Genomic DNA, 26,789 nt, shown 5'->3' on the forward strand with positions numbered 1-26,789 from the left:
TCTTTTTTAAGGCAAATTAAGTGGGGGTGTGGTGCCACAGTAGGTTTGACCGGGCCCTGCTCTCCAGTGGGCCTGGGGTTCGAGTCCTGCTTGGGGTGCCTTGTGATGGCCTGGTGTCCCATCCTGGGTGTGTCCCCTCCCCCTCCAGCCTTAATGCCCTGTGTTGCTGAGTTAGGCTCCAGCTCCCCATGACCCTGTATGGGACAAGCGGTTTCAGATGATGTGTTTGTGAATACATGAGTAATAGTGCTATGTAATTTTTGGAAGTCAATAAAATATTTTAGTGGAATAACACAGGCTGCTATGGAGAAGTTGATCAGTCTTTTTACTGATGCAATTGTCCTTCTTTATGTTAAATATTTTGGTGGTGCATTGTGGTTTGTATTAAGGGAGATCTATTCAACTTTCATATTCACATTTATTGTCATTATCTTGACACTTGCGATGTCCTACAGAATAGGTTTCATTTCAATGCAATACCAGTGCATAACATCCAAGTTGTTCCTTTGTGGGAAAATATAACACTTTCCTCAACTGAATGAGGAGCTGCATTGGAAAAAGGCTGCTGAAGATGTACAACTACATTTCAATAACACGTCTTGGCTAGTTTGCACTTAAAGGAAAGTCTGAATGTTAGCACACTTAATACAAGGAGGAAGACTTCTGCCATTAAAAACAAAAAGTGATATAATATTTAAAGGTTTTCAATTAATATAAAAACGTACCCAAATAAAACAAACATAAACAAATGCATGATCCACATGCACAGTAATAATATATTCAGTGCAATATATACTTATACAAGTAAGAAACTGTATAGACATGTAGGATAAGTGGCAGGTTGGTTATCAAGCAAAGGCTTTTGTCTCCCACTCCTGCAACAAAAAAGAACAGAATGAGACACATTATTGTTAAAGTGAACAATTGCTATATCAGTATAAAAAAACAAGAAGTCAACTAATCAATCTGCCTTGACTTCTCTTACTCACACTGTATCATCAATTGACCCAAAGGTGTCTAGCTTTCCAGAAACTACAGTTTTATTTTCAAACAGTACAGTTAAGAATAAAAGCGGCTGTAGAATGAAATTCTATCAACACTAAATTATTAAATATCAACATGTGCAAGATGTCACGAATAGTGCCACCTCAGTTTGAGTATTTTTTTAATTTTTTATAAAGTATGTCTTGTTTCCTTTTTTTATAATACTTTTAATTCTTCACAAACTGTGGTGGCACAGAAGGTAGTGCTGATGCCCCACAGAACCTGGGCTGTTCATCTGGACATGAGTTAGAATGTGGTTTAGTCTGTGTGGAGGTTGCATGTTCTCCGTAAGTTTGTGTAGGTTTCCTCCAGGTGCTCTGATTTCCTGCCACAGTCCAAAGTCAGCTGAAACGTGTTTATATGTCCGTCAAATTGCTATGCTGTATAAATGGGTGAATGACTGTAAGTAGCTTATTGCAGTGTATCTGGCACTGTAAGTGTGGTGTTCTTGGACAAAGCTGTCAGCTGAGTAGTAGTCCATCAATGCGTTGGAGAAAAGGTGTCTGTGAAATAACTAAATGCAAAATCTGGACTTAAGTTAATTTTTCAGTATCAGTGGGGAAGACCTAAGGGGGTGAGGTGGCACAGCGGGTTTGGCCGGGTCCTGCTCTCTGGCAGGTCTGGGGTTTGAGTCCCAGTTGGGGTGCCTTATGACAGACTGGCATCCCGCTCTTGGTGTGTCCCGACCCCCTCCAACCTTACACCCTGTGTTGCCAGGTTAGGGTCCGGCTCGCCGCATCCCCGCTCTGGACGAGCGGCTTCAGCCACTGTGTGTGTGTGGGAAAGACCTGTTTTTTAAATGGTAACCAAAATGTTGCAATTAATCATTAAAAATGCCTCCCATAGTGGTAGTGACTGAAAGGAAGTGGATTAGGTGAAGAGCAGGAGAAGACTGTGACCTGCAAGGGCTCTAAAACACGGATCCAAGAGAACCCGGTGTTCTTGGGGAAGGTGCCGTCATTATTAATAACTGATGTTACTTTAAATCATCAGTCATCATGTGTACCGCCCCAGTTCATCAGTAACTAGAGGAATGTGAAACATCTCTGACAGATAAATACTGTTGTACTAAAACACACAATGCTGGACAGTGTTTGATTTAACTTCATCCTGTTAAATGGACAAACATTTTCCAAGGTCTCAGATCAAGAATTAACCATCTGTCCATCAGAAAAGTGGCTCATTACAAGTCAGATATAGCCATATGGTACCTTTAGCACTGTGAAATACTGTTACTAGATCGTGTTACCTTGCTCCCGGGGTCCATCCAACAGATCTTGAATTTACTTCTTGATTGATTGATTGAAACTGACAGGAACTCTCAGCTATGACACTTGTTATCTAGAACCTGCCTATGAGACTGTGTCAGGGCCAAAGTGCCTTCCAAGCAACATCCTACCTTCTTTCTCTGGAAGACCTTGCCCTTCTCAATGAAAATGGCCGAAGGAGCTCTTTTAAGGGAATTCTTGGCAGAGGCGGTGCGTCGCAGCAAGGGTGTCAGGAAACCTCCCTGTGGAGACACCCGAAATGCGGAATGAAGAAGAGGTCCCCCCAAAGGCCCACGCAAGAGCCTGACTGTGGCCAAGTCAAGCGCTGCACTTAACTAGGGATGAAGATGAGTGTGGATGCTGTCACCCTGAGCTCTTCACTCTCAGTGCCCTGCTCCCCCAGTAATCACATCAGTGTTGACCTCTGCTGATTCCATCCTTACATATATAGACAGTAACACACAGCACTGTTGTTGGCAAAATGATGTCTGTTATGGCTGAAATAACTATCAGTCCTTTGAAGCTCTCCTGTTACTTTTATTGATATATTTTTATTGTATTTCAACAATGAAACCTATAGCTTGGTTTAGTCACCACTACCCTCTTATTGTTTTGTACAATACTTACACCATCAACTCATCATGGAACTTGTGCTTTTATAAAAATCAACATCACACATACATACCACTGAATATTATTCTGGATCAATCAGTTAAGTAATTGGTTCAAAAACATTATTATGGTGCTCCTGAAAGATCTCAGATCTGCAGCCTTTGGGCTGTAAATCTGTGTCTGTTAACCAGTTGTGGAGCAATGCTTGTCCTCAAATTTTAACTGGAATAGGCTAGACAATTTAATGCTACATACAGGATGTTTTAGATGCTTGACAAAAACATTGTGATATGCACACACACACTTTCCAAACTGCTTGTCCCATTCAGGGTTGTGGGGAGCCAGAGCCTAACCTGGCAACACAGGGTGTAAAGCAGGAGGGGGAGGGGACACACCCAGGACAGGATGCCAGTCTGTCACAAGGCACCCCAAGCGGGACTTGAACCCCAGACCCACTGGAGAGCAGGACCCAGTCCAACCCACTGCGCCACCGCACCCCCCTTGTGACATGCAAGCTTGACAAAATACTTTTACAACTAAAATTTTTATATGAAAAATGCCTGACAGTTATAACAAAATAAAAACAATGTTTAAGTCATGAGCTGCTGATGAGTAACACAGGGAGAGTGAAGGCTGACTTGAAACTGGTGGATATAGTGCCTGAAGATGTGCCAAATCCAGAGCTTTCAGCAGCTACCAAAAGCAAGTAACACAGAAGATGGGAGATTTTAAAAAGGAATAAGGTGTTCAGATAGAAAAGACCTTGTTAAGTGTTCATGAAAATGCTGATTGGCTTCCTTCCAAATTAAAGAATAAATCATTTTCGTCCTTTTCCTCTCTCTGGGATCCTGCTTATCAAGCCGTGGGCATTTTAAGTGTGGATGCAGCCAGAGATGTACTCCTGTACTTTGGGCTCCACGATGTCAAATCAATGTTACTATGTTTAGAATTAGCAGGTAGAGCTGCGTCTAAGGAATTCATTACGAGACAAAGAGGTTAGTTTCTGTTGCTGTGCGCTTCAGCAGAGAACTAAATATTTATCTCCATCAGTCATTTGAACAATTGAGTAAAATGCACAAAGGAGATCATTTCACTCTACTGTGTTCATTCAGAGTGCAGACAGAGAGAAAAAGTCAAAACCAATATGTTTTGAGGTTTGTGTCAATGAGGCCATGGTATAGGGAAAGTATCTGGATTGCAGCTGCAAGTTTAAAGGTTTTGGCTTTGGTTTAGAGGGATTTCCTGTAAAGCATGTGCTGCAGATCCCTCCCATTATTTATTACATTCTCAAATCTCTCAAGTACTTGTTTTTTCCAACTTTATCGCTGAACAAATACATAGAAAATTTTCCATTCTATTCTGCCTTACACCTTAGATGCTTGCTGCACTATTTTGGTATTCTGTTAAAATACTGAAAAAATTCTACCATATTTTGAAGAAATGAAAGACTTTTTTGAACTTTCTTTTCATAGAAATCTTCAGAATGGAAATAATTTTTCATTGCCTGAAAAATTGTTTCCATGCCATTGAAACAAAGCAGACTTCCCTACTATAAGCATTGGAAATATTACTGCAGTAAAAGGGCACAACAGTGGTGTTGATTGCACCTCCATAACTGCAGTGCCGCCTGTTGTGTCTGTCCCTCGAAACAAACTTCATAGGGAATGACTGGAAGTCATAGATGCAAGAAAATGTGATTCCAGATGCAAGTAACAAGATCAAGAGGGAGAACAAAGCTATACTATTGGAAGGTGCTCCTGCCACTACTCAGCTAAAGTGTAACCCAACCCTGTAGAAGGAAAGCACTAGGTATGGAAAAAGGGAGGACCATTCAGCCTTCTCCCAGTGTAAGAAGTGCTTTTTTGTCTTGCTGGACAGTTCTGGTTGGATCCTTGTTGCCACAAACCACAGAGACAGGTATTAGACCCTTGGATGGGAAGCAGAGTGATACCTGTGCTTTCTCACTGCAGAAGGCCAGAGACTGTCTGAAGGAGGAGCGTTTAGGAGGCTTGCTCGCTGACGCCAGGTTCACCTCGGATTCCGCTCGCAGTTGTACCCGTCTCTTCCCGGTCAGATCCAATTTCTGGACCCCCCACCTGGGCTCCTCTCCTGTCTTCTGACCTGTTCACAGCAATCAAGGTTACACACCTTGGGAAGGACAAGAGGGATATCACAGCACTAGCAAAACTCACAGCGGTTACTACATCCAAATGCAAAAAAAAAATCACCATCCTTGAAAAAACATAACTGACTATGAATAAACTGATAAAATGAAAATTTTCACAGCAACAAAGGCAATATTTAAATCAGTGTTATAACTGACTTTTTTAAAAATTCTGACACAAATGTTAAAATTGCACTCTTGTACACAAAGGATCCAGGTTTGATTCCCTGCTGTAGTACCTTTGAGTAGGGTATGTAACATGAATTGTTCCAGTAAAAATTGCTTAGCTTTATAAATGGGTAAATAACTGTAAGCTGCTTAACATTGTAAATCACTCTGCAGGAAAGTGTCAGCTAATTTAATAAAAATTTAAGTATATTTGCTGAAGTACTACAATGTACCCAGTATCATTTACCATATAACAGATTTTTAAATGTAATACGTGAAGTTTTACAGACTTTTCAGCCTTTTAGAGTTTCTCTAAGCTACAGAAGTTCTCAAGGGAAAAACAAGAGCTCTTGGGGTATTTAAAAGGCCCTTAAAAGGACTTGCTGCCATGAGGCTACATCCTCCTGCCACAACCTAACCACCAAAAATGACATCTAACCACTGGCCCCTTTCCACACTCAAGGGCTCATGGGAGAGATTTTCCTCTGAGAGGCGCTGTGGGTTGGTTGCCTTCACACAATGTAACCTCATTTGCACTGTCGAAGAGTCTCCGCTGCCCCTTCGCTACGGCTGGAGAGGATGAGTCATCAACAGGTCACCGTCATATTCATATAACCATCATTGCTACGATTGCTGTCATCGTCGCAATCGAAAATTCACAAATACCTTTGAAATGCCTTTGTGTCTAGAAGTGTTCTGCACCTATTCCAATTCTGCAGATTTTTTCACGGAACATCGGGACTAGCCGTTCCGCTTGAAATAACAAAATAAATCTAATATGCTCAGAACCGGCCAGTTCTGTAACAGAAATAGCAAAAAATATCAACAGATGATTGCCAGAAAATGCAAACAGCAGCTGAAATCTGGTGGCGCGTATTGTGCAAACGGGCTGGCGGAGATGTGACGTGGCGCACTGTCAGTGAGTTTCCAAATGTTTAGCAGGAATCTGGCACCATTGTGCCACAAAGAATTCCTCCCATTCATGCCAGCATGGAGGAGACAGAAACCACTGAATGCATCTCTCCAGACAGCCCAGTGAATGCTCTCTGGGGCTGAGCTCTGGTGACTGGGAGTGCTGGAGAGGAAGGACAACTTTGTCCTTGTGTTCCTCAAACCACCTGTTGACAACATTGTGCTCTGTGGACTGGAACATTGTCATCCTCGAAAACACTCAAGGAAGAAATGTCCCCAACCGCATCATGGAATGCCAATAATTGTTCAGCAAAATAACAAAGTATGCAGCATTAACTCATCTAAAAAAAGAAACAGTTCATCTATTCAGAACGGTTCCAGGTCACTGCAAGAAAATTTGGACCTACTGGCACCTTCTATTATTTTCTTATTATTGTTACTGTTGTTCTTATTCTTGTTACTATTATCATCATCCAACAATTTTTATCATTTATAGAGCTGGATATTTTACTGGAGGAACTCAGGTTGCGCTTGTTTTGCTGAAGGGTACTGCTGCAGGGCTAGTCCAGTGACTTGAGCCCAACACCCTGGGGATGACAAGTTAATGTCCTTAATGCCTGTGCTACCAATAGCCATTTAAGTCTTAGATGCAGGTGCCCAAGAGTGTTCAGGGCTGCTGCTCCATGGCCCTGCATGCATTTACTGGGAATACGGTAAATTATTCCAAGCCTGTAAAGTTACTTTATTTGTTTGTTTGTTCATTTGTTTGCTTGCTTGCTGGTACAGAGTACTGACAACCCATACCACACTGTACTTAGCCAGCTTCTGTCTCTTCTGTTTCTATGCTTCTACATGCTGCTACTCATCAAGCATAAAGTTTGTGTTTACTGTCCCAATGCTAACATCAAAAATGAATGCAGCCTTTATTATTGAATCACACCGCATGCACATGTCACTTCTTGGAAGCACCCTAATGCATAATTCCACATCAAGGTATGCGTGTGTAGATCCACACATAGAGGAGGATTTCTGTAAAAACATATTATATGAGACAGTGCAAGTATGATGGTCAAATACACTCTAAATATGAAATGTCTCCCATTTCCATTTTTCGTAAACTACCTGTAAAACCTGCAAAATTCCACGTTCACATCATACACAACAAGATAAAGAAATGATGACTGAAGACACCATCCATTCAGTTAAACTCTGCGCAAGCTAAATTATACACAGATGTGGTGGAATTGTTTCCCCTGCGTAGAAAAAAAGATTCAATACATAAGTATGCTAATAATATCCACAGTAGAGCCACAAATTCTTCACTAATCATATGTTTTGTACTGAAGAGCAGAAAAAAACACTTCTGTTCATTTTTCTAATTCAGCCTCAAGTCTGATTTATGCCCCTTGTCATGTACAGTACATAACATGTAAGAATCAGGGCATGCTGGAAAGGTTCGCTGCACCTCCCACACAATGTCCTGCCCATGTTCTGTAACCACTACAACTGTTCAGGAAGTTCAGCAAGAGAAGTCACAAGAATGATACCTGGCAAAACAGGCCACAGAGAAACAGACTCACTGTGGTTGGCAAAGACTTCGCTGTTGTTGCATTTGCCCAGATCTTTGGAAATTGCTGGGTCTCCCTTGGCAGAACTTTGTGATTTCTGGAACTGATGTAAAAGAAAGAATGAGAAGAAAGAATGAGGGGAGAAAAGTTATTAACACAGAATCCAATTGTCTCTTTTCTCGAGGAAATCAGCTGGAGAGCTATTTCTCACTCAGGTCGGCAGTAACCGGCCTGGCCTACAGCCTTGCACAGGCCACAGAGCAAACACACAGAGCATCTTCACCAAGAATGACATCATGGCTGAACCCTCCAGCTTTTCTGTGGGAGGTCAGTGGAGTGCAGTAGTGCCTGTCTTCTAATGGACAATTGAATCAGTCTGGTGCTTTGTGTTTGTGGCATTACTTTGTCCTGTGAATTTGTGTCTGTGTTGTTAATTTTTCGCTTTTTCACCAGATGATTGGAGGAGGCAGCATCCTGGCCATACCATGTTTTCCACTATGCATGTGTTGGAGTAGATCGGCTGAGTTGTTCCTGTTCCACACAGCTGCTGAAAGGGGTCATCAGTGTACATGTTGGAGGTTGGGAACCTTCGTGTCATCAGAACACTGCTGGGCAGAAACCAGAAGCTGCAATAAGAGATGACTCCAGGAAAAACCCTCCGCACTATTCCTTATTCCCTTCCCACACTACCATTTTGAAACCGAGCAGTAGAAACGCTATATTTTCACTGGCCGAGGCACAACAGATAGGCAAAAGGAAAATGAAATACCTGTCAAGTTCAGAGACAAAGGAATTCATTGTTGCATAGTAAAATCTCAAATAATACAGTCAGTTAAATCCCACTGAATCAATTAGTTTATCGGTCATGTGACATATTATTGTGGACACTGCCAAGAGCAGCACCCTTGGGTCGCTGCCGCTGCTGGGACTCGTGAGCTACCTGAGCGGTCTGTCAGCCCCTGTATTTGCAGTGCTGTCCAGGTGCTCGTATGGATGATCCGCCGACCCCACACTCCCATCCAGCAGGAGCTGCAGCCAGCGCTCCTTTTCATCTGCGCAGCTGGCCTAAGCACAGACAAAGACTGTCAGCAGACCCCCTGGGCCCCACACAGGAGATTTGCCCCCAACACTCCAATGGCGGCGATAGGATCTCCTTGCAAATTGACTACTGCAACTTCTACACAGCAGTTATGGGGTTTATGTATATGTCACACTTCATGTGAATTCAGAACTTTTACCTCCTCTGCATTTATGTGAACTGGAATAATGCAGCAGGTTGTGCAGCAGTTACAGCCGCTCTCCTGCAAACGAGAGACTCCCATTCAAGTCTCCCCTTCTGCTGTAGTACCCTTGAGAAAGGTACTTACCCTGAATTGGTCCTGTAAAAATTGTCCAGCTGTGTAAATGGGTAAATAGCTGTAAGCCACTTTGGAAAAAACTGTGAGCTAAATAAATAAAACTAAATGTGATAATGCATAACAGGCCTCTGTATAGCATTAAATTATATGAACAAGAATACTCATACTTTGTGTGCTATTATTTTTAATAACCTTCATCATAGGAAAAAAATTAAATGAATTCTTGTTTTTTCTTTCAAAGAAGGAAAGTGTACATTTCTAAAAAATGATCGCAAAAGGTAAGACTCTAGGGCCCCTTGGTCTGGTGGTTCTGAACAGCTGGTGTAGATTCATACCTCAAGCACCGCCACTTGGTCCCCATGCTGGGACACGGTGATTCGGTACGCCTGCGGCGTGTCTGGACCGGGCCGCACTTCGCATCCCCTCAGCTGCACACTGTACTGAGGGCTGTCTTCACACACCTCGTCGCAGAACATCTGCAGCACGTTGTCTTCCACTTGGCACCACAGGCTCTGCCACTGGCAGTTCATCAGCACATTCAGGAAGCCTGACGACCGTGATGCACAAAGGAAGAGAGTCACATGTGAGAACTTGAAAGCAATGACATAACCTGCTAAGGACACCTGGGGACTCCCAGAATGAACTCTGCTATAGCACCCTTAAACAAGGTACTTAACTTGAATTGCGTCAGTAAAAATGTCCAGATATACTATGTGGAATTGACAGTAAAATCTTAGACTGGCCGTTGTATGATGCTGCTGTGACTGCAAACCATCGGCACAAGCGGAACAGCAGCACCGCACAGCTGCCAGTCTTAGAAGTTACTGACTGTCCCACTTGAAAAATGTAAGTGGCATGAGGTAAAAGTAACACAAGTTTGTCATACTTAAAGCCAAAAATCTAATTACTGTAGCAACCCCATGATGAAATACCTCTGACACAATGACACTTTCACACACATACACACACAAAAAAAAATATCAGTCAGTAGCAAACACAGAAACCTAAAGAATGGCACATTATTCACATCCTGTAGGACACTTATAACCAGTAACGAAAACATAATATATTTGGCAAGATGAATAATGAACACATCTAATTTTTTTCACCATTTATTAATAATCAAAATGCTTCCTGCTGGTAAGTAGTCTTTTAACTACAACAACGACCTGCAGATACATGATAGAAAAAGCCATTTCGAAGACCATATTGTCTAGCCTATGCTACACTATGTCAGTGATCCTCAATTACTGAACGGCGCAATTGAGTTTCAATCATTCAGCAACATTTAGCCACCAGACCTACTTGTTTAACGGTTATATGAGAGGCCCCGTCAAGTGTGCTTTTTTCCTGCATTCCAGTCTGATACAGGGGCACAAATCTGTTTCAAAAAGGTGCCAAAACCCAGAACAATCCTGCCACTGTGTTGTGTCTGTTCTGGCTCCATCATGGGCCAGAAATGACAATTAAATTCCCCTGGAATTTGCCGCTAGAATACTGAAAATTAATCCTGAAAAACAATGTGCAGTCTATTTGAGAAGACATAATTTCAGCTTTTGCTTAATTGCACAGCCCCAGACACACAATGCCAAAGTTTGTTGATCATTTCTACCACACACTGCATTCAGCCCTGCTGAAGTATTAATAGCAAGGGTCTACGCCATCTCATTGTGTCTTTACTAATGAGTGTAGTACACAAGCAGCACCATCTCTTACCCTTATTCCTCACTTCTACACTGCTAGCTGCTGAAGGAAGGCCAGACAATTTATCTTCATCTGAATCTGTGTGGAGGACTGTGCTTGACTACAAGCGAAGAAAACAAGAGACACATTCAATATAATGAGACTTCTTTGCAAGCAACATAGCACAGCTTTTTTTTCCCACACTTGTTCCTGAGCTTATAAACACAGTTAGAAGCAGAAGTCCACTAGTAAAGGACAAAGTAGCTGTGGCAATCCAAAGCCATTTTTAGCACTGATTCACAATCAATAAAAGCTTCGTAATACAGATATCGCTTGATTTATTTGCTTGTTAGGTTCTCTAGAAATATTGGACAAAGCTATAATAAACAAAAAATTATTTGTAAGACTATTTTTTTTTCTTAATTTCAAATGACTTTAAAATTAATCTATAATTACTGGAAAAAGTAATTATTTCCAGAACCTCCTGTTCAACCCTGTCTGTTGACTCATTCAGCCCATAAGAGCATGAAATGTGTCAACTTCTTGCTACTTTCAACTCTTTACTCATTTTCTACACAATCAAAAAATCAATAATACAGATTTCTCTATTTATTTACAAGTCTGAGGCAAAGCTATAAAATATTTTAAAAAAGAAAAATGTAAACATTTTTGATACTTTACAACAGTAAAACTAATTTAAGATGGTCGTTCCATACTCATATACTGTTTTGCTGTTTTGCCAAACAATGCCCAGGTACAGAAGTCATTTTCCCTCCAAAACCGACAAATTTTAGAAAACAGACAAATGTATAAAACTATGTAAATAAGAAACTTTCTGGAAAATGTTTGTGCCTGAAAATTAGTAGATCAAACGTTCATAATACAAGAAGCCAGTGTACAAGTGCTGACAATGAGAATACCCTGCAAGAGTCCAGTCTGTCACACTTAAGTATGGAAGATGAACTGTGTGATTCCTTCTCATAGTGGGAGTAGCCGCTCACTTCTTCAATGATCTAAAAATGAATAGCATTTAGATGTTTGGAAAACATGGCAGAAAACGAGTTAAAAAAAAAAAAAAAAAAACTTTTTTTTGTACATTCATACACCTATTGTTTCTGAAAGTTTAGTTAAAAACAGCAACGTAAACATTGCTATCGGGTACTGAAGGTCAACTATCTGTGCTAATGTTCCTCTACTATCTGTGCTAATGTTCCTCTAGTTTCTCCTTTTCTGAGGACTTTCTCTGTTATCATAAACACCTCCAAACCTTCCGCCATTCCTCAGCCTGCTGGCAGCTGTGGAAGCCCATGACCACGGTGTCCGAGCCTGCTACCACCTTCAGCTCATGTTGCATCTTCTTGCCATGCTTAGACTTGTAGACCACCTGGCAACCCGTGAGCTCCAGCTCCAACAGAGGATTCAGGTCTTTAGCACATTTGTAGCACTGAGGGAGGAAAATATGGCTCAATAAATCACCAAGCACACAGACCTCTATACAGACACATCACACCATGAATACCTTCTGAGATGCCTCTAAAAAACTGATTTAGGTCAAGAGGCTCCAAACAGAGATACACCCTAGACATGATGTAATACAGCTCAATATATGCGCAGAATCGCTTCCAACACAGTCAAAGATTGGACCCCAGTTCCACCCCTGCATTTTTAACGTGTTTCAAATGTAATTAATTCTCAATTTATTCCAATGCATTTACTGTTTTGATGAACAGTTAAAGTTATTGATTTTTCGGATTTTTCTTATTTAGCAATTAGAAAAAATAAGTTTTATAACACCACTTTTTCTTATGCTGTTCAATGGCTGAAATCAGAGAAGGTAGATAGAATTCATATCCTTCATTTGAAATGAGTTACTAAGACTGCAAAAAAGAAATGGGAGACAATGAAGCAGTTAACTTCATACAGATTTATTAAGAAAACCAAAATATAATAAAAATGTACTATGTATATGCCGTCAAGTACTCTCATTGTCATGGATGGGAACGAGAGACAGAGGAGTTGGTGTGGACCCAATCATGGGTTGATTTATCGTGCGCACAAGTGAGGAGCAAGCCAGGATCTTAGTCGGGGACAGGTGCGGGTAGGTCGAGGCGCAGATGTTGTTCTTGGGAAGAGATGGGAATCGAAGTCAATCAGGCGAAGCAGGAGAACAAGAACCAGGAAGACAGAGACCAGGAAAAGAAGGGCAAAGGATTGAGAGGGATTGAAAGGCCAAGGCAGTAAGCAGGTATCTTTTGCTGTTGCAGAAGAAGCAAGTGGACTCAATGAGGTTCCAGCAACCAGGTGAGCCGACACGGCTTCTTTTATGCCCTGCTGCTCTAATTCAGGGCAGCTGCGGTTGTTTGCTGGAAGGGTGTGGGTGTGACACTTATCAGGCAGCTATTTTAATGTCAAAATTCATGCCTTTCTGTTTCCACACGCACAACTATTTTTTAAATTTTACATGTGTCAGAGAGTAGGACCCAGCCAAGCCTGCTGCGCCACTGTGCCCCCCTCATGAATTTCAAAACTGAAAATTATTATTTTATTGTATTTTATGTAGGTGGGATGTGTGCCCAGGTGTGTGTCTAATTTTATTATGTGATTCAACAGAATTTGTAGTATTCACGGCACGTATAGTATATATTAACTTTTCAAGTGTTTTTGTGGACTGCATTTCGTAAAGCAATGGGCCACATGCAGCCCTTGGGCAACACACGGGACACCCCTGAATTAAGACAAAATGATGGTTGTTCCAATCCTAGTATAACAAGGGCTAAAAAAAAAAGGCCAAACAGGTGCATTTCCTATATGATGTCCAACTCTTGGATCTGTTGTCAGACTTGAAGAACTTAATTCAAATGTGGCAGCTGGTGCAACAGAAAGTCTTAATGGTTCAGAGAGGAGGTCACAAAAGGGTGCATTTACCAGTAGGACTGTGTTGCGGACAATGAAGAGCTGCTTCGTCCACTGGCCTAACCACTTCTTCCTCCACAAGTAACCACAGATACGTGACTCTGGGGCCGCTCGCAGGGAGGGCTGTGAGGCACTCCACTGGATGTAGTGAGCACGGTCTTTCACAAAGTCCTCCTCTTCGTCATACGACTCATACAGGCTGCTGTCTGAGTCCACTGCGTCAAAGAAAATACCCACGTGCATGCACACAAACCCAAACACGTACATGGATGGAGGCCTACAGCAGGCAAAAATAAGATCATGCTAAAAAGCAAATGTATTGGTGAACATGACCAGCTCTCACCTGTGGGCTGACTTGTTGGAACAAAGGGTTCTGCTTCTTCATAGCAGTCATCTTCAAGGCCATTTGGGGGGTACGGGGGCACTACAGGACCCTGGTTCTAGAACAAAGACAACAAACAGATCCCAGGTAGCTCTACTTTAGCATGAACCAGTCAAGTCAGTGGAGGAAGAAGAATTCTGTGAGAAAACCATCATGCCCATTACGGTACAGCTCGGTGTTATACGGTCAAGTGTCATTTTTAAAAATGTATACTCTCCCTTCCTAATTTGGGCAAAAGAGAAATACATCTGTGTTTGATTTTTTTTAACAAGATTTTTTGATGCAAGGAAGGTGAAGTATAACAAAGATGAGGCTCACACAAAGAGTCGTGCACAGCGTATACAACGGTTTCTTACTCATTTCACATTTAAAATATTGTTGTGCTGTGTATTTAGACTTGTATGATGTGTCTGTGTGTGTGTGTGGTTGCAAATCAGTGAACAAAGTCTTTTTTTTAATCACACAAATAATGTGATGCACTGAACTGTCCAGTCATTCCAATATTCATTCAGTCACTCCAGGTCCAGTCATGTGTGGATGAAATGTATCTTTAAATACATACTAGCCTGGACTTTGGTTGAAAAGAACCAAAAAAAAACTGAGAGTGGCCAACATGTAATTTGGAACCCAAAACACAGAACTTGACAAATGCATTTTACTGGAAAGAGGCAGTTTACTATTTCCAAAAATGTCAGGCAGTTCAAAAGAGGCAATAAGACAAACCCAGATGGCGTAGAAGTGTGAATGAGAGGACAGTTTCCTGTCTCACATCAGTCTCTTCACATCCATCTCCATCTACCTCAGCTAACAAAAAATACACATTCAGCTCTGCTATTTAAAAACAGCTTTCCAAAATGGTGCGTTTTATAGATTTCTGAAATAATAGTGACAATACTTTTCTCTTATTGGTATGTTTCAGTAGGCTTGCTGTAAAAACGATTAAACTCATTTAAAAAAGAAACATTTAGGATTTACATAGTGTCCCCTAAATATTTTCATGTTATTCTTCAGCATTATTTCTTTTTCTCTAAAATACTCCTTGATTTCTTCAAAATATTCAATAGATTTTCACTATGCTGCATTTAGTCAGGGGATGCAGTGGTGCAGCGAGTTTGGCTGGAGTCTGCTCTCTGGCAGTCTGGCGGGTCTGGGGTTCGAGTCCTGCTTGAGGTGCCTTGTGAGGGACTGGTGACCTCTCCTGGGTGCGTCCCCTCTCCCTCCAGCCTTGCGCCCTGTGCTGCTGGGTTAGGCTCTGGCTTGCTGCGACTCTGCTTGGGACAAGCGGTTGCACACATTGTGTGTGTGTGTGTGTGTGTGTGTGTGCGCGCGTGTGCACATTTAGTCAAACCTGTTTCCTGACCTTCAGCTCTCCTGGCTTTCTGGGGTGAACTGTTGGGTTGAGACCTTTGCCATTTTCTTTACCTTAGTCAGTGATCACCTGCTTACTAGAGCGACGAAGTGTAAACGATCACTTGGCCACTCCAAAAGGCATTCTTCTTCATTGTGTACTGTGGCAAACTGCTGGCCCTATAGTACACAGTTTTTCTACTGTACCACTTGTGGTCCTTCTTCTCTGATACCTTCTGGTTTTTTTCCCCCCACACTACTCTTTCAGTATGAGGGGACTGTTATGATTACTAATGGTATCGGCTGCATGCCATTATTTCTCCACTACCCCATGGTAAACATTCTGAGGCCACATTTTGAGAAGAGTGCAATACAAAAATAAACTGAACTGAAGTGAATATGTGAGAGACAAAGACAGCGACGTTGTTTGCCGTTGAGCCTGGAAGCAGCTCCACTGGGAGCCCTGCACAGGAGCTCGGTGCGCACACAGAGGACGTGGACTTCTCGGTTTTCTGACTGCCTTTTCGCTGCCGCTCCGGGACTTGGGGGTGCTAGGGAGGAGCTTTGCGGTCAGCGGGAGTATAAACCCCTTTGGGGCCCCCACCATCCACACTTGTAAACATTCTGTCCACATTCGAGAGGCCTTACTGTGGTGGGGGCACACACTTTCCGCACGCCCAGCTCATTGCGGCTGCCGCTTTTGGCTTTCGTTTTCCAGACAAGAACGCGATGAAGTGGAGAGCTGGTGCAGCTGTAAGGCCAGTTCACGCGGCATCGATGCGGTAGAGTGGCCATTAGCACCGCACCGCGCAGAGAGGTCCCTTCACGCACGACAGCTGTCAGAGCTGAACGGCTCCTTGGTCCGTTCAAAAAACTGCAGCCCTAGAGCTCAGGACATACAGCAGAAAATGCTGGAGATGTTCAGTTCAATTACACTGTCTCTTCAAAGAGGGTTTTTTGCTTCAAAACAAACTTTTCTGTACCATAAAATGCTGAATTAACCCTAACTGGAAGCCTGAAGTAACAAGCATAAATTATATAGAAGTAGGGTTCAGAGTGGTGAGATGAGGCTGCACAATCGGATATGCGTTTGAATCCAGCCTACTCTGTGTGGAGTTGGCTTGTTCTCCCCGTGTTCGCGTGGGGTTACTCCCACAGTCAAAAGATGTGTTTCAGGTGAACTGATCCCTCTACATTGCCTATAGTCTGCATGCACGGTATGTGTGTGTTAAGTGTAGTGTGCCTGGCACTGTTAGACATCTTGGGCAAAGATTTCAGCTAAAAACTAGTTGATAACCATTTCATGTCACTTTGAAGAAAAGTACCAAGTGAATAACTGCAATGTAACTGGCAGCAGCACTTTCAGAAAGCAAGGAAAAAAAGAAAAACACCCAACATCTACGGTGACTTTTCTAAGAAGATTTGAAAGAAAATCCCTCAAAACTATCACTTTAAGTGTTTTTTCTCATGGTGTCCACCTCTGCATATGTACCCTAAGACATTGTTTTAGCATGTGCACTTGAACACATGGACAAGTTGGCCCTCAGAGTCTGTGTGTGCGTGCCGTTCCTGTGCAAGTGCCTCTGCTATTCTAGCCGGAAGGGCCGTTACTGGTGATCTCATGGCCCCCCAGGGGCCCCTGCCTCGTGCCGCCTGACTTCCCCGGCCTGTGGGTGTTCTATCTCTCAATCATACAGACAGACATAATTACTTCTTGGACATCTACTTCCTCTCCCAGGCTCCATCCAGAGCTATGGCATCATACTGACGAAGTGGAGATGGCCCATCGCATAAACAAAGCATTTCCTTCCACCGATACTGGGGCTCTTCAAAACCTTTCCCAAGCCTTTGATTTCCAGGGGCCCGGGTTTGTAATCCCAGGATGCTTTCTGCCAGTCCCTGCAATGCCGTGTGGACAAACCAGATGTGAGGCACCCGCCTGGTGCGGCGATGGGTGGGGGGCTCTGTGTGTGTACGTATGTTTGTGTGAGACTGTGGTAAAGGCTGGCGGCATGCAAGCTCTGCGTGAACAAATTTTCCTGCTTCCTCTTCCCCTTCAACAGCCACATCTGGCATTCTACTCATCTGTTTGATTTATTCAACCTCATTGTCCCATCAAGTGCCAACAGCATCAGTGGGCCACTAGAATATTCCAGTGACCAGTGTCCCAGCCAACGTGTCAATACTGACCTGACAATATAACCCAATGTACAAATGATCCAAATGCCTTTTCCAAAGCAGCGTGTTGTTTATTTCGGGATGTGCGGCCCTGTTAGAACTGGGACTTTGTCCTCTGACCCGTTGCACTGTTCTTCACCCCTCAGTAAGCTCTGCGGCTAGGCGTCCCAAAGCCACAGCAGGCCCAGGACCCTCTCATTAGAGGACCACATCAGAGAGGCCCCCCCCTCCCCTGCCGGGCGGCCCGAGAGTCTGTCAGCCACTACACTAGGCCCCAATGCACTCCCTTGTCATTATGGTCAGAGGCTGTAGCTTGGGGCCTGAAAATAAACTCTGCCACTGGGCTCCCCCCCAGCATCACCTCACTCGGCCACAGCAAGGACAGAGTGAGCCCAGGGCCACCGTCAGACTACTGGGGACTTCGACCCAATTCATAATATTGTACGGATTTGTCGGTTAAACTGTACTAAACTTACAAAAGTTTTACACTTAAGCTTTCAGCACAAAACTGGCTTATAAAATATATATTAAAGACAGCTGTTACCCTTTTAACTGTTAATAAAATAGACAGAAAGACAGGTATCAAACTGTTTAGTTAGAAAACCAAAAGATAAAATGAATAATCTGTTGAATAAAGAAGCTGCAATTAAGATGAGTTAAATTCGTAAAACATTAAATAATCTGGTGCTATGTCATTTTTAAAATGATTAAGATTTTCGAGGAACAAAAATGGGCAAGTTTTAAATTGCAGATATTAAAAATTGTTTTTGAAAAACACAAATAAGTAAACAGATAAAAAAAAACAACTCAAGCCAGTTTGTGTTATGAATACCAGACTGTCTTGGTTTCTCTGTTGTTCTGACCTTTGACAGGTCTGGATATTTTTTTGTATTTTGGCTTTTCACTTTGTAAGTTGTGGTTGTTTTGTAGTTTTTTTGGCAGGCAACAAATAAACTATTCTCAAATGCTACCGATGGTAACACTTGGGATAATTCTGCTCCTACATGCACCTCTTAAAAGGCTTACAGATGGCACCATGTAAACCTTTAAAGAAAAGGGATGAAGGTTCCCCAGAAGGCTACAAATATTTGGGTTCCTGTTTGAATGATCCTCTCTAAAGGCCACTGTAGCCAGAGGGAAGGAGACAAAGGAACGCAGACTCACCGCCTTCAGCAGCCACTCAGCAGAGGAGGACGGTTCCTCCGAATGATGAAGGTCAACCGTGGACTGAAGAAAGCTCCCTAGGCAGGCAAGACAGATCTACAGTTAGGGGCCCCAAAAACAGGTCCTTGAGGAACACTCAGAAGTCCCAAGGTTATTCAGCTATAACAAATTCTTAAAAATTTACCAGTGTCTGGAAGCTGATTTTCCCTGAGATCACTGCTTATGGCTGCAGATGGGCAACTCATGATCATATATTCTGCATCCTCAACTAAAGTAAGATGGCAGAGGGAAAGAGAAAGACAATATCCATGACTACACGTTTTTCAACTCAACAATAATTTCTCATTCATACTTAAAGCCACAAATACTACCACCTATAAAATAAACCTAAATTTATACTAGTTATAAGGATAATGCCTATGAGAAAAATATAAAACAACAACGCTTGATTATTAACTTACCGGGAGTATCCTGCAGCTTAGAGAGCAAGTCTGAAATAGACTTCTTCTGGGCCTGAGCAATGTAGCTGAGGTTCTCATTATCCAGGACCAAGAGAAAGGACTGGAGGTCTGAGACCAGCCGATTGAGCACTGCAGAAAGTGACAGTGTTCTGATTAGCCAATGCAGTCAAACCCTGACTTTACAAGAATCCAGATTTATGACGAGTGTCATTTAATACACATGATTCAGCTTACAAAGCATTTCTTTGCATTTATGAGGACCGAATTTGGATTTTGTACAACTCCTTAAAGCTCAGCTGCTTGGACTACTCAAACTAAATCAGCCTGTTTTACTATTCTGTTTTTTGCACTAAAGGTTGAATTAAAACAGAGTATTATTTGTATTGTGGTGAATTATAAAACTTCATCACAGAGACAACTAGACTGATAAGGAGGAGGTTCTTTATAAAGCTTTCAATGTTATATATGGTAATGCATGTTCTGCTGTTCTCCAGGAGAACTTATGTAAACCTGGAGCAGATTAAAATATGCATATTAAAAATGACAACAGCTTGCTAGATAACAGGAGTGTGGATTAAAATGAAATTACACCTGGATTTGCTGACAGATTTTAAGTATATTTAAGTGTACAGTGTATTTTCAGTGTCTCATACTAAAAATTATGTGTGGATAAGCTGTAAAAAGTTCAAAAGCTAAGCTACAAAAATCAAGTGGAATAAAAAATAAATGAAAGACTCTCTCCTCTTCTCATTATATTTTGAGACTACTTACATGCTGTCTTAAATTTATTTTGGACTGATTTTTTTTCTTTTTTCCCCAAAAGCGCCCAACTTCCTACCCCAACCAACAAACCAACACTCCAACCCTGTCCACAATCCTAACTGAGAGAAGTCTCCCTCGGACACTGTTCAAACCATTCTGTGCTCAAACCACTCTGTCTAAGAAATGTTCTACAAAGAGAATACCAAAAAAACACTGAAATTTACATTTACATTTATTCATTTAGCAGACGATTTTCTCCGAAGCAACGTACACCTCATAGAAAATACAATTTGTACATTACGTTAGCAGAAAGAGACACTTAGATGCAGACACGTGATTATACCTAAATTTGTTCCAAAGAATGATTTTTTGGCAAAAATGTTATTTTCAGCACACAAAATCTGTGTAGTGTAAAAGGAAGAGTGGTCTGTTGGCTACCGTCTCAAAAAATTATCCAAAGATTAAATTTGTGTCTATTAATAAGGTTTAGAAGCTAAACACAAGTGATTAGTAAAGGCTTTGCTAACATTCACCTGTACTTTTGAAGTAAACCATTAAAAAACACTACCTCTGAACAGTAGCGGTCTAATCTCTAACCTTTTGCTGGATTCCACAGCTTCCACAGCATAACTGTACAGTTAATTACAGAAAACTTCCTTAGTGTTTTCATTGGAGAAACAATTTGCTCAAAGCTCTGCTTTAGGTTAATGATTACTCTCCAGAAGAAAGCAATCAAAAACCACCGCTGTCACGAAACACAAGAGAATGCAGACGCTTTGACAGGGTCTAAAAGTGCTGGCTCTCAGTCAGCTTTGCAGACGAGTAAACAATATGCATTGAAGTAAACAGCGATGAGTGCGCTTTTCATTGTAGAAGTTAAACCTCATCTGCCTACACAGAATAACCGAGTGCAGCTCTTGCCAGGGGCGCATGGTATATAAGGGGTGCATGGTCAATGAGGGAGGGCCTATAAGAGAGGTTTTGTAAGGCTGCCCTAATATCTGTCTGAATTACTCCGCGTAGAAAAAAGCTAAACAACACTGGGGGGGGGGGGGGGGGGGGGCTCTGCTCAGTAAAGTCACAGCAACATTGTCCTACAAAAAACAAGGCACCTTTTATGTCCTCTTCAATGGCCTTGGATTTTTTTCTATGAAAAGAACGCCCATGTGCCTCACCAAGCCAAGAGAGACCCCCAGTGCTGAATGAAGCCTTCACACATGTCACACTAAAGGGCTCAGTTGTCACATCACAATTCATGAGGTCTTCACCAGCACAGTGAGAAAACAGCTGAAATTAATGCACTCCCACAGGAGACACAGGCCCACAGACACTCTGCCGAATATGCAAGGGACTGTACTCACACACTTCTCATGTAAAGACAGCACTGTTTGTGTAAGTTAACCCTGAACAAGGCAGCAGCCACGCAAGTATGTAAGTTAGTAAACAAACAAGTAAGTGTATGAATTATTTAACTAATTAACTGATTAACTGGTAAGAAACTTAGAAGCTGCACAAATTACTAGCTGCATGCTGAAATCCCAGAAGGACCCTAATGTCGTACCCTTGAGAAGGTCCATAATCTAGGCTGCAGCATAAAATGGCCAAAGATTTAAGCTTTAAAGTTGGTTTGAATGAATGCATATGCTGAGAAACTGAAAAAAATAACCCTTCCCTGACCCGTTTCCCCTCCAAATTACGCTACCATCACAGTCTCATCAAAACTATATTTCCATTACATTTATTTACTTAGCAGACATTTTTCTCCAAAGCAATGTACAGCTCGAAGTAAACAAAAGTGTATTTTGCAACAAAGAGCTTTATATACAGACATGTGATTGCAAAAGTACAACCCGTTTGTCTGATATCACTGTTTCTACCAGCACATATTACAAAAGTAGCTGCCTATAGAACTCAGTCTCACAGGAAATACAAAGATGACCGCAACAGGTAGTGTAATGCAAATATACGCAGCTGTTAGGAGATCAGGAGAGGTGCATCTGAAAGACATGACACTTCTTCAATACTGAAAGGGATTCCACAGATCTGAGGGAGTGGGGGAGCTCATTCTACCACATATGAGCCAACAGTGAGAACCTAAGGACTTTCAATTTAGACCTCATGAGTGGGGCCTCCAAGCAGCCAGAAGTAGAGGAGCGGAGCGTTCTGCTTGAGTGTAGGGAGTGACCGGGCCCTGAGGGTGATGGGGTAGATCCTTGGACTGTCCTGAAGGATGCAGTCCAGACTGTACTACAGAGTTCTGGTGACAGCATGAAGATAGGGGAAGAACAATTAGAAATCTACACCTTCTAACCAAACATTACCTCTACAGTAGCTTCCTGATTTTTTTTTTGGTTTCTGACTTCTTCTGAATGAACACCTCTATTAAAATTCCCACTACTGTACTTCTTTACAGAGTTCATTCCAACTTATTCCACTCTGCAGATTTACGCAGTCCTTATTAAAACAATCTAACAGCCACTCAACTAAAAATTTTTACACAGCTGTTGTGGCCCACATTAGATCTGTTGGAACCCATATACATGTAGGACAATGGACTGCATCTCTACATTTGTGTTCTTATAAAGGTTTTTCTCATTTAAAAAACTAACTGCACATAAAACAAGAAGGAAAAAGACTTAAATCCTAAATTATTACAAAAAAAGAGCTTCCATTTTAATCTCAGCTATCTTAGCTAAGGCTGGTCATGTTTACAACTAAATTTTAAAATGACATACATAAAATATTATGTTTGGGCTCCTCCTTAAAGAGTGACCTTCTTTAGTCTTCTGCAGCGGCCTTCTGTTTTCTCACCTATGTGAACTGTTCCCATTGACCTTGAGACAAAGCTGTTTGGGCAAATTTGTGATAAAAAACAAACAGAAAACAGGAACATTCCAACTAACCAGACGTCACCGTTTAGCCAGGGAAAATAAAAAAAAAAAAAAAAGTGCTTACTGCCTTGGTTGCCTCAGTAGCAATTTCATATTTACATTTCTAGAGAAAATAAAGGAAACAAAAACAGTAGGGAGGATTTTGTATGTATTTAGGAGGCTCCAGAGCTATCTGGCTCCTTATGGGCCCATCGTTCTTCCTGACAAGAGTAACTGCCAGTGAGCTCATACAGTAGCCCCAGCAGCCTGAGCTGAGTGAGGATGACTTGTGTCTGCATTCCTATTTTTTCCAAGATTTCATCCTTAGGGGTTGAATTCCATTTGCCTCATATCCTGCTCAAGTATTTCCTTTTTCTCTAACACCTCAGGAGGAACAGCCTTGACTGGTCTCTTGGAAATGTACCTTAATACCTTCTACCTCTCACTGTCACAATTTTTGCACTCATAATCCAATGTAAAGACAGTTACAGTCAAAATGATAATGTTCTCTTTCCTAGAACCCATGATACAAGTAAATATCTTCACAGGACAGGACTTTGTATACACAGATTCTTTACTTTCTCATTTAGCCAAAAAAGAATATTTATATAATTATAATCCGTAGATCTGAGTCCAACATATTTAAAAACAATTTACTGTATTCAGCGTGTAGACTTAAGAGACTTAATTCTACAAGATGCTAAAACAAATAAACACCGTTCTGTCTAGCTTGAGAACTGTTATTCATGGAGGCTCCCATCACTGTCTGAAAAGTAGTATTATAGGTCCTATATCCTCATTTGTGGTCACATGGTATGTCCACAGCAGAAAACCTCAGTAGGAGGACCGTGTGAACCAGGGACCAGCAAAATTTGTGACACCAAAAACTGATGGGAAGAATTTTGGGTCATATGATAACTGGGGATGATCAGGGACAGTCGTTCTGCCAAACCACAGAAAATGAACTGAAGAATCACTGCAAAACAGTAAAGTCACGATTACTTTGACTAACGGGACAGCCAGGCCTCTCTGGTCACACTCAACAGTCAAGGCTAGCCATATGTCAAAGGCCACTCCTAATTATGAAAATTTCATGCAAACTGCATCGCAGAAAGTTGAAAACAAGCTAACCACGTGGCGACCATCCCCCTTTCCTTTAATTAGACTGAGAATCTGAACTTGCATTTTTTGTCCTCCAACAAGTTCACCAATGGATCCAAAAGAAATCATAGAGAGGCCATTCAGTCATGCAACGCTTGCTTCCATTGTAAATGAATTACACAATAACAACTTATTTAAACAGCTGGCCTGTCAGATCTGCTTATTAGCAACACTAATGTTTTAAGTAGAAGCATTTTTCACATTTCTGAAATGTTTCTGAAGCCCACTCCTTTGAAAGAAAAACAGTGGTAAGGCAAATTTTCTTCCTTGGCAGAATCTCCTGTTCCTGACAGTTGGAGTAACTTGGATCATGCCTCTAGGCCAAGGGAATACACGTAAAGAGAGGTCTTATAGGATTAGGCTTTTGGAACATGAGAGGTGAAACAAACACTGACAAAAAGAATTAGAAGGACAGAAGTAGCTAAATCACTGGTTGTCTAGTACAATGACTGGCTATGGATGGCTTTACACCTTCTGGAAATTGCTTAACTAACTAAGCAATCTGTTGCAAGTCAAAGGGAAGAGGAGTGGTTTTTGGGGCTGAAGAGGATTGCTGACTACTATTCAGCTGGTATCTGAGGCAGAGGTATCCTGGGAAAGAAAAGGGTAGGAAGCATGGTTTAGTGTGGGTGACTGCCATGATTTAGCACCTCACCAGAGGGTGCTGGGGTGCTATCAGATATAGTCGGCCATGCCGCGTCTAAATCAGTTGGGAGTGTTCTTCCAAATTAAAGGCTTCCATCCTGGCATCAGCACAACATCCTGTCCCTTAGCACAGCACTGGCATCAAGCGCTTTGAACCCACTGCCTGTTTACCACACACAGACACACACACACACACACACACACACACACGTAAACGACTTCAACACTGAGATCAGATATGTTCGGGATCTAAACCCTCAAAGGGATGACTGACAGTCCACCCGTGAACTCGATAAGCGGCACTCTGTGCTTTTTCCATGTAGTTCTTCGTTGTTATTCAGGAGACCATCAAGCTCTGCATCCAGGCGTGCGGCAGAAACGAAACCAGGCAAACGAATATGGGACATAAACCCTGCGCCTAAACACCAACTCACTGTACACAATGCCTTTTTCTGAGAACCCACCAAGTCATTAGCATCCTTACAAGAAGTCATTGAAAGCATCAGCCGGGCTGACAAAACTGTTTCACTCTGTTCGCTCTACGAGGACGGCAAACAATTACTATACCCAGCTTCAGCTGAGGCAAAGTAGGCATTACTTTGCAGCAGTGGTGTACCAGCTTATCAAATACCGTACTTCAGGGACCTACACAGAGGAGGAACAGTAGTGAAGGGAGTTACACAGAAATAACATGGGGACATATTAGACCCGCTGGAGAACTGCAGCCAGGGACACATCCTCCCTTGGTACACCTTGGGTAGTTATATTACGCACTGTGGAGTTTGTTCTTGTAAGCAGTGCGCTTTTTGGGGTTCAAATAGCTGTGAGGGACAGTGAAAAAAAAGGCTTCTTGGCTCGTCAGGACTGCCGCCGTCTCGCGGGCGCACAAGTAAACATAGGCTCTCGCGCCGGACCCCCCCCCGGGAATCGGCGGGTGGCAGTTGGAGGGAAAAGAGGCCATTTCCGATTGCTGCTCCGCCGTTATTACTGACATTCCTTCGCTGCGATAAAACACTGCAGCACTTCGCCCCTCAAACAAGCGGGGACTCCTGGTGCCCGTGATAAACGTTTCAATTCTATTACTACATCATGTACAACACGGCGCCACGCAGCGAATCAGAACAGACGCAGAAAAAAAAAGTCGAGTTACCGCACGACGCAGCGATTATGTCGACTACGCTAAAGATTTAGATTACTGTTGTTGATATTGGGAACGAAATGACTTCTTCCTTCTCCGCTCCGCCGTGTCGGTGTCGAGTTACACAGGGATGTGCAGCCTTGCTTGCGGTGGGCTTTGTGCTCCGGGGGACGACTGAATGCAGGCTGGATACTGAGTATTGTGTACTGGATATGAGTACTGAATACTGAGTACTGTAGTACTGAGTACTACTGGGGACGCGGGGCGCCTGAGCTCCGTAGATACCTGTTTTGGGATGTGTTGCCCCTTAAAAATGACAAGTGTAACCTCTTAAAATCATAACAATAACCAAACGTAAAATGACCCGATGCAAAGCGACACGTCTGAGTCTGTCCATTATTAGCCGGTCGTTTAACTTTAGCAATTAATAACACAGTCCGCAAAACCGAAAACGCTCGCATTTTTCGCGCCGCGAATCGAATGTAGCCTGTAAAATATCATCATGTACTTACAGTAATTATCAATAACACTAGAGCACTTTGTATGCCGGTGTGTAAAGTAAAAAGCAGCGCTGACTCGCTCTGTTCCCACACTACTACGCACTCCGTATGTTTCCCTAACTCTCGACTTTCCCCACGCGTGTTTCTCTTTCCCCCCCGGCAGTTGTGCTCGCGCCGCCGCCGTCGGCCGCCCCGGGGAACCGCGCGCTCTGTCCCCGCGGGATCCGCCAAGAGGAGCGCCGTTACCTTTTTGTTTCTCCATCGCGGACGGTGTTCAGGGTTCAACGACGGCGCCGCCTGTGTCTCCTCCACATGTCGCACGCAGGGGTGTGTGTGTGTGTGTGTGTGTGGGTCCGCTCGTCGGTAGCGCCTCAGTCGAGATCTCGGTGTGCTCTGAGGAGTGTATCCGTGTGCGTGAGGGGGGGGTGGGGAGCGCTCCTCGCTAATTGCTGCTGCCCGGCCGCCCCCCCCCCCGAAGTCGGCTCCTCACT

General features: G+C 42.6%; 1 protein-coding gene across 3 annotated transcripts; it reads right to left on the reverse strand.

Moving 5' to 3' along the window:
• Positions 1–274: 274 nt before the first annotated feature.
• On the reverse strand, positions 275–26,693 carry LOC108929548 (actin filament-associated protein 1-like 2). 3 transcript variants are annotated; one of them, XM_018744166.2, is made up of 16 exons: positions 26,545–26,693; positions 19,223–19,351; positions 18,946–19,029; positions 18,762–18,838; positions 14,034–14,130; positions 13,703–13,905; positions 12,045–12,221; positions 11,698–11,790; positions 10,811–10,898; positions 9,430–9,641; positions 8,677–8,801; positions 8,221–8,344; positions 7,716–7,839; positions 4,876–5,045; positions 2,444–2,554; positions 275–875 (listed from the first exon to the last, which is right to left on the reverse strand). In XM_018744166.2, the coding sequence occupies exons 1-16, from the start codon at positions 26,558–26,560 to the stop codon at positions 849–851; spliced, it is 1,857 nt and encodes a 618-aa protein (XP_018599682.1). In that variant the 5' UTR covers positions 26,561–26,693; the 3' UTR covers positions 275–848. The 3 variants fall into 3 exon arrangements, with proteins under 3 accessions (XP_018599682.1, XP_018599683.1, XP_018599684.1); XM_018744167.2 differs by having other exon boundaries at positions 276–875; positions 8,221–8,341; XM_018744168.2 differs by having other exon boundaries at positions 276–875; positions 7,749–7,839.
• Positions 26,694–26,789: the final 96 nt, after the last annotated feature.

The sequence above is a fragment of the Scleropages formosus genome, chromosome 12 (assembly GCF_900964775.1).
Source record: "Scleropages formosus chromosome 12, fSclFor1.1, whole genome shotgun sequence".
In the NCBI taxonomy this organism is placed as follows: Eukaryota; Metazoa; Chordata; class Actinopteri; order Osteoglossiformes; family Osteoglossidae; genus Scleropages; species Scleropages formosus.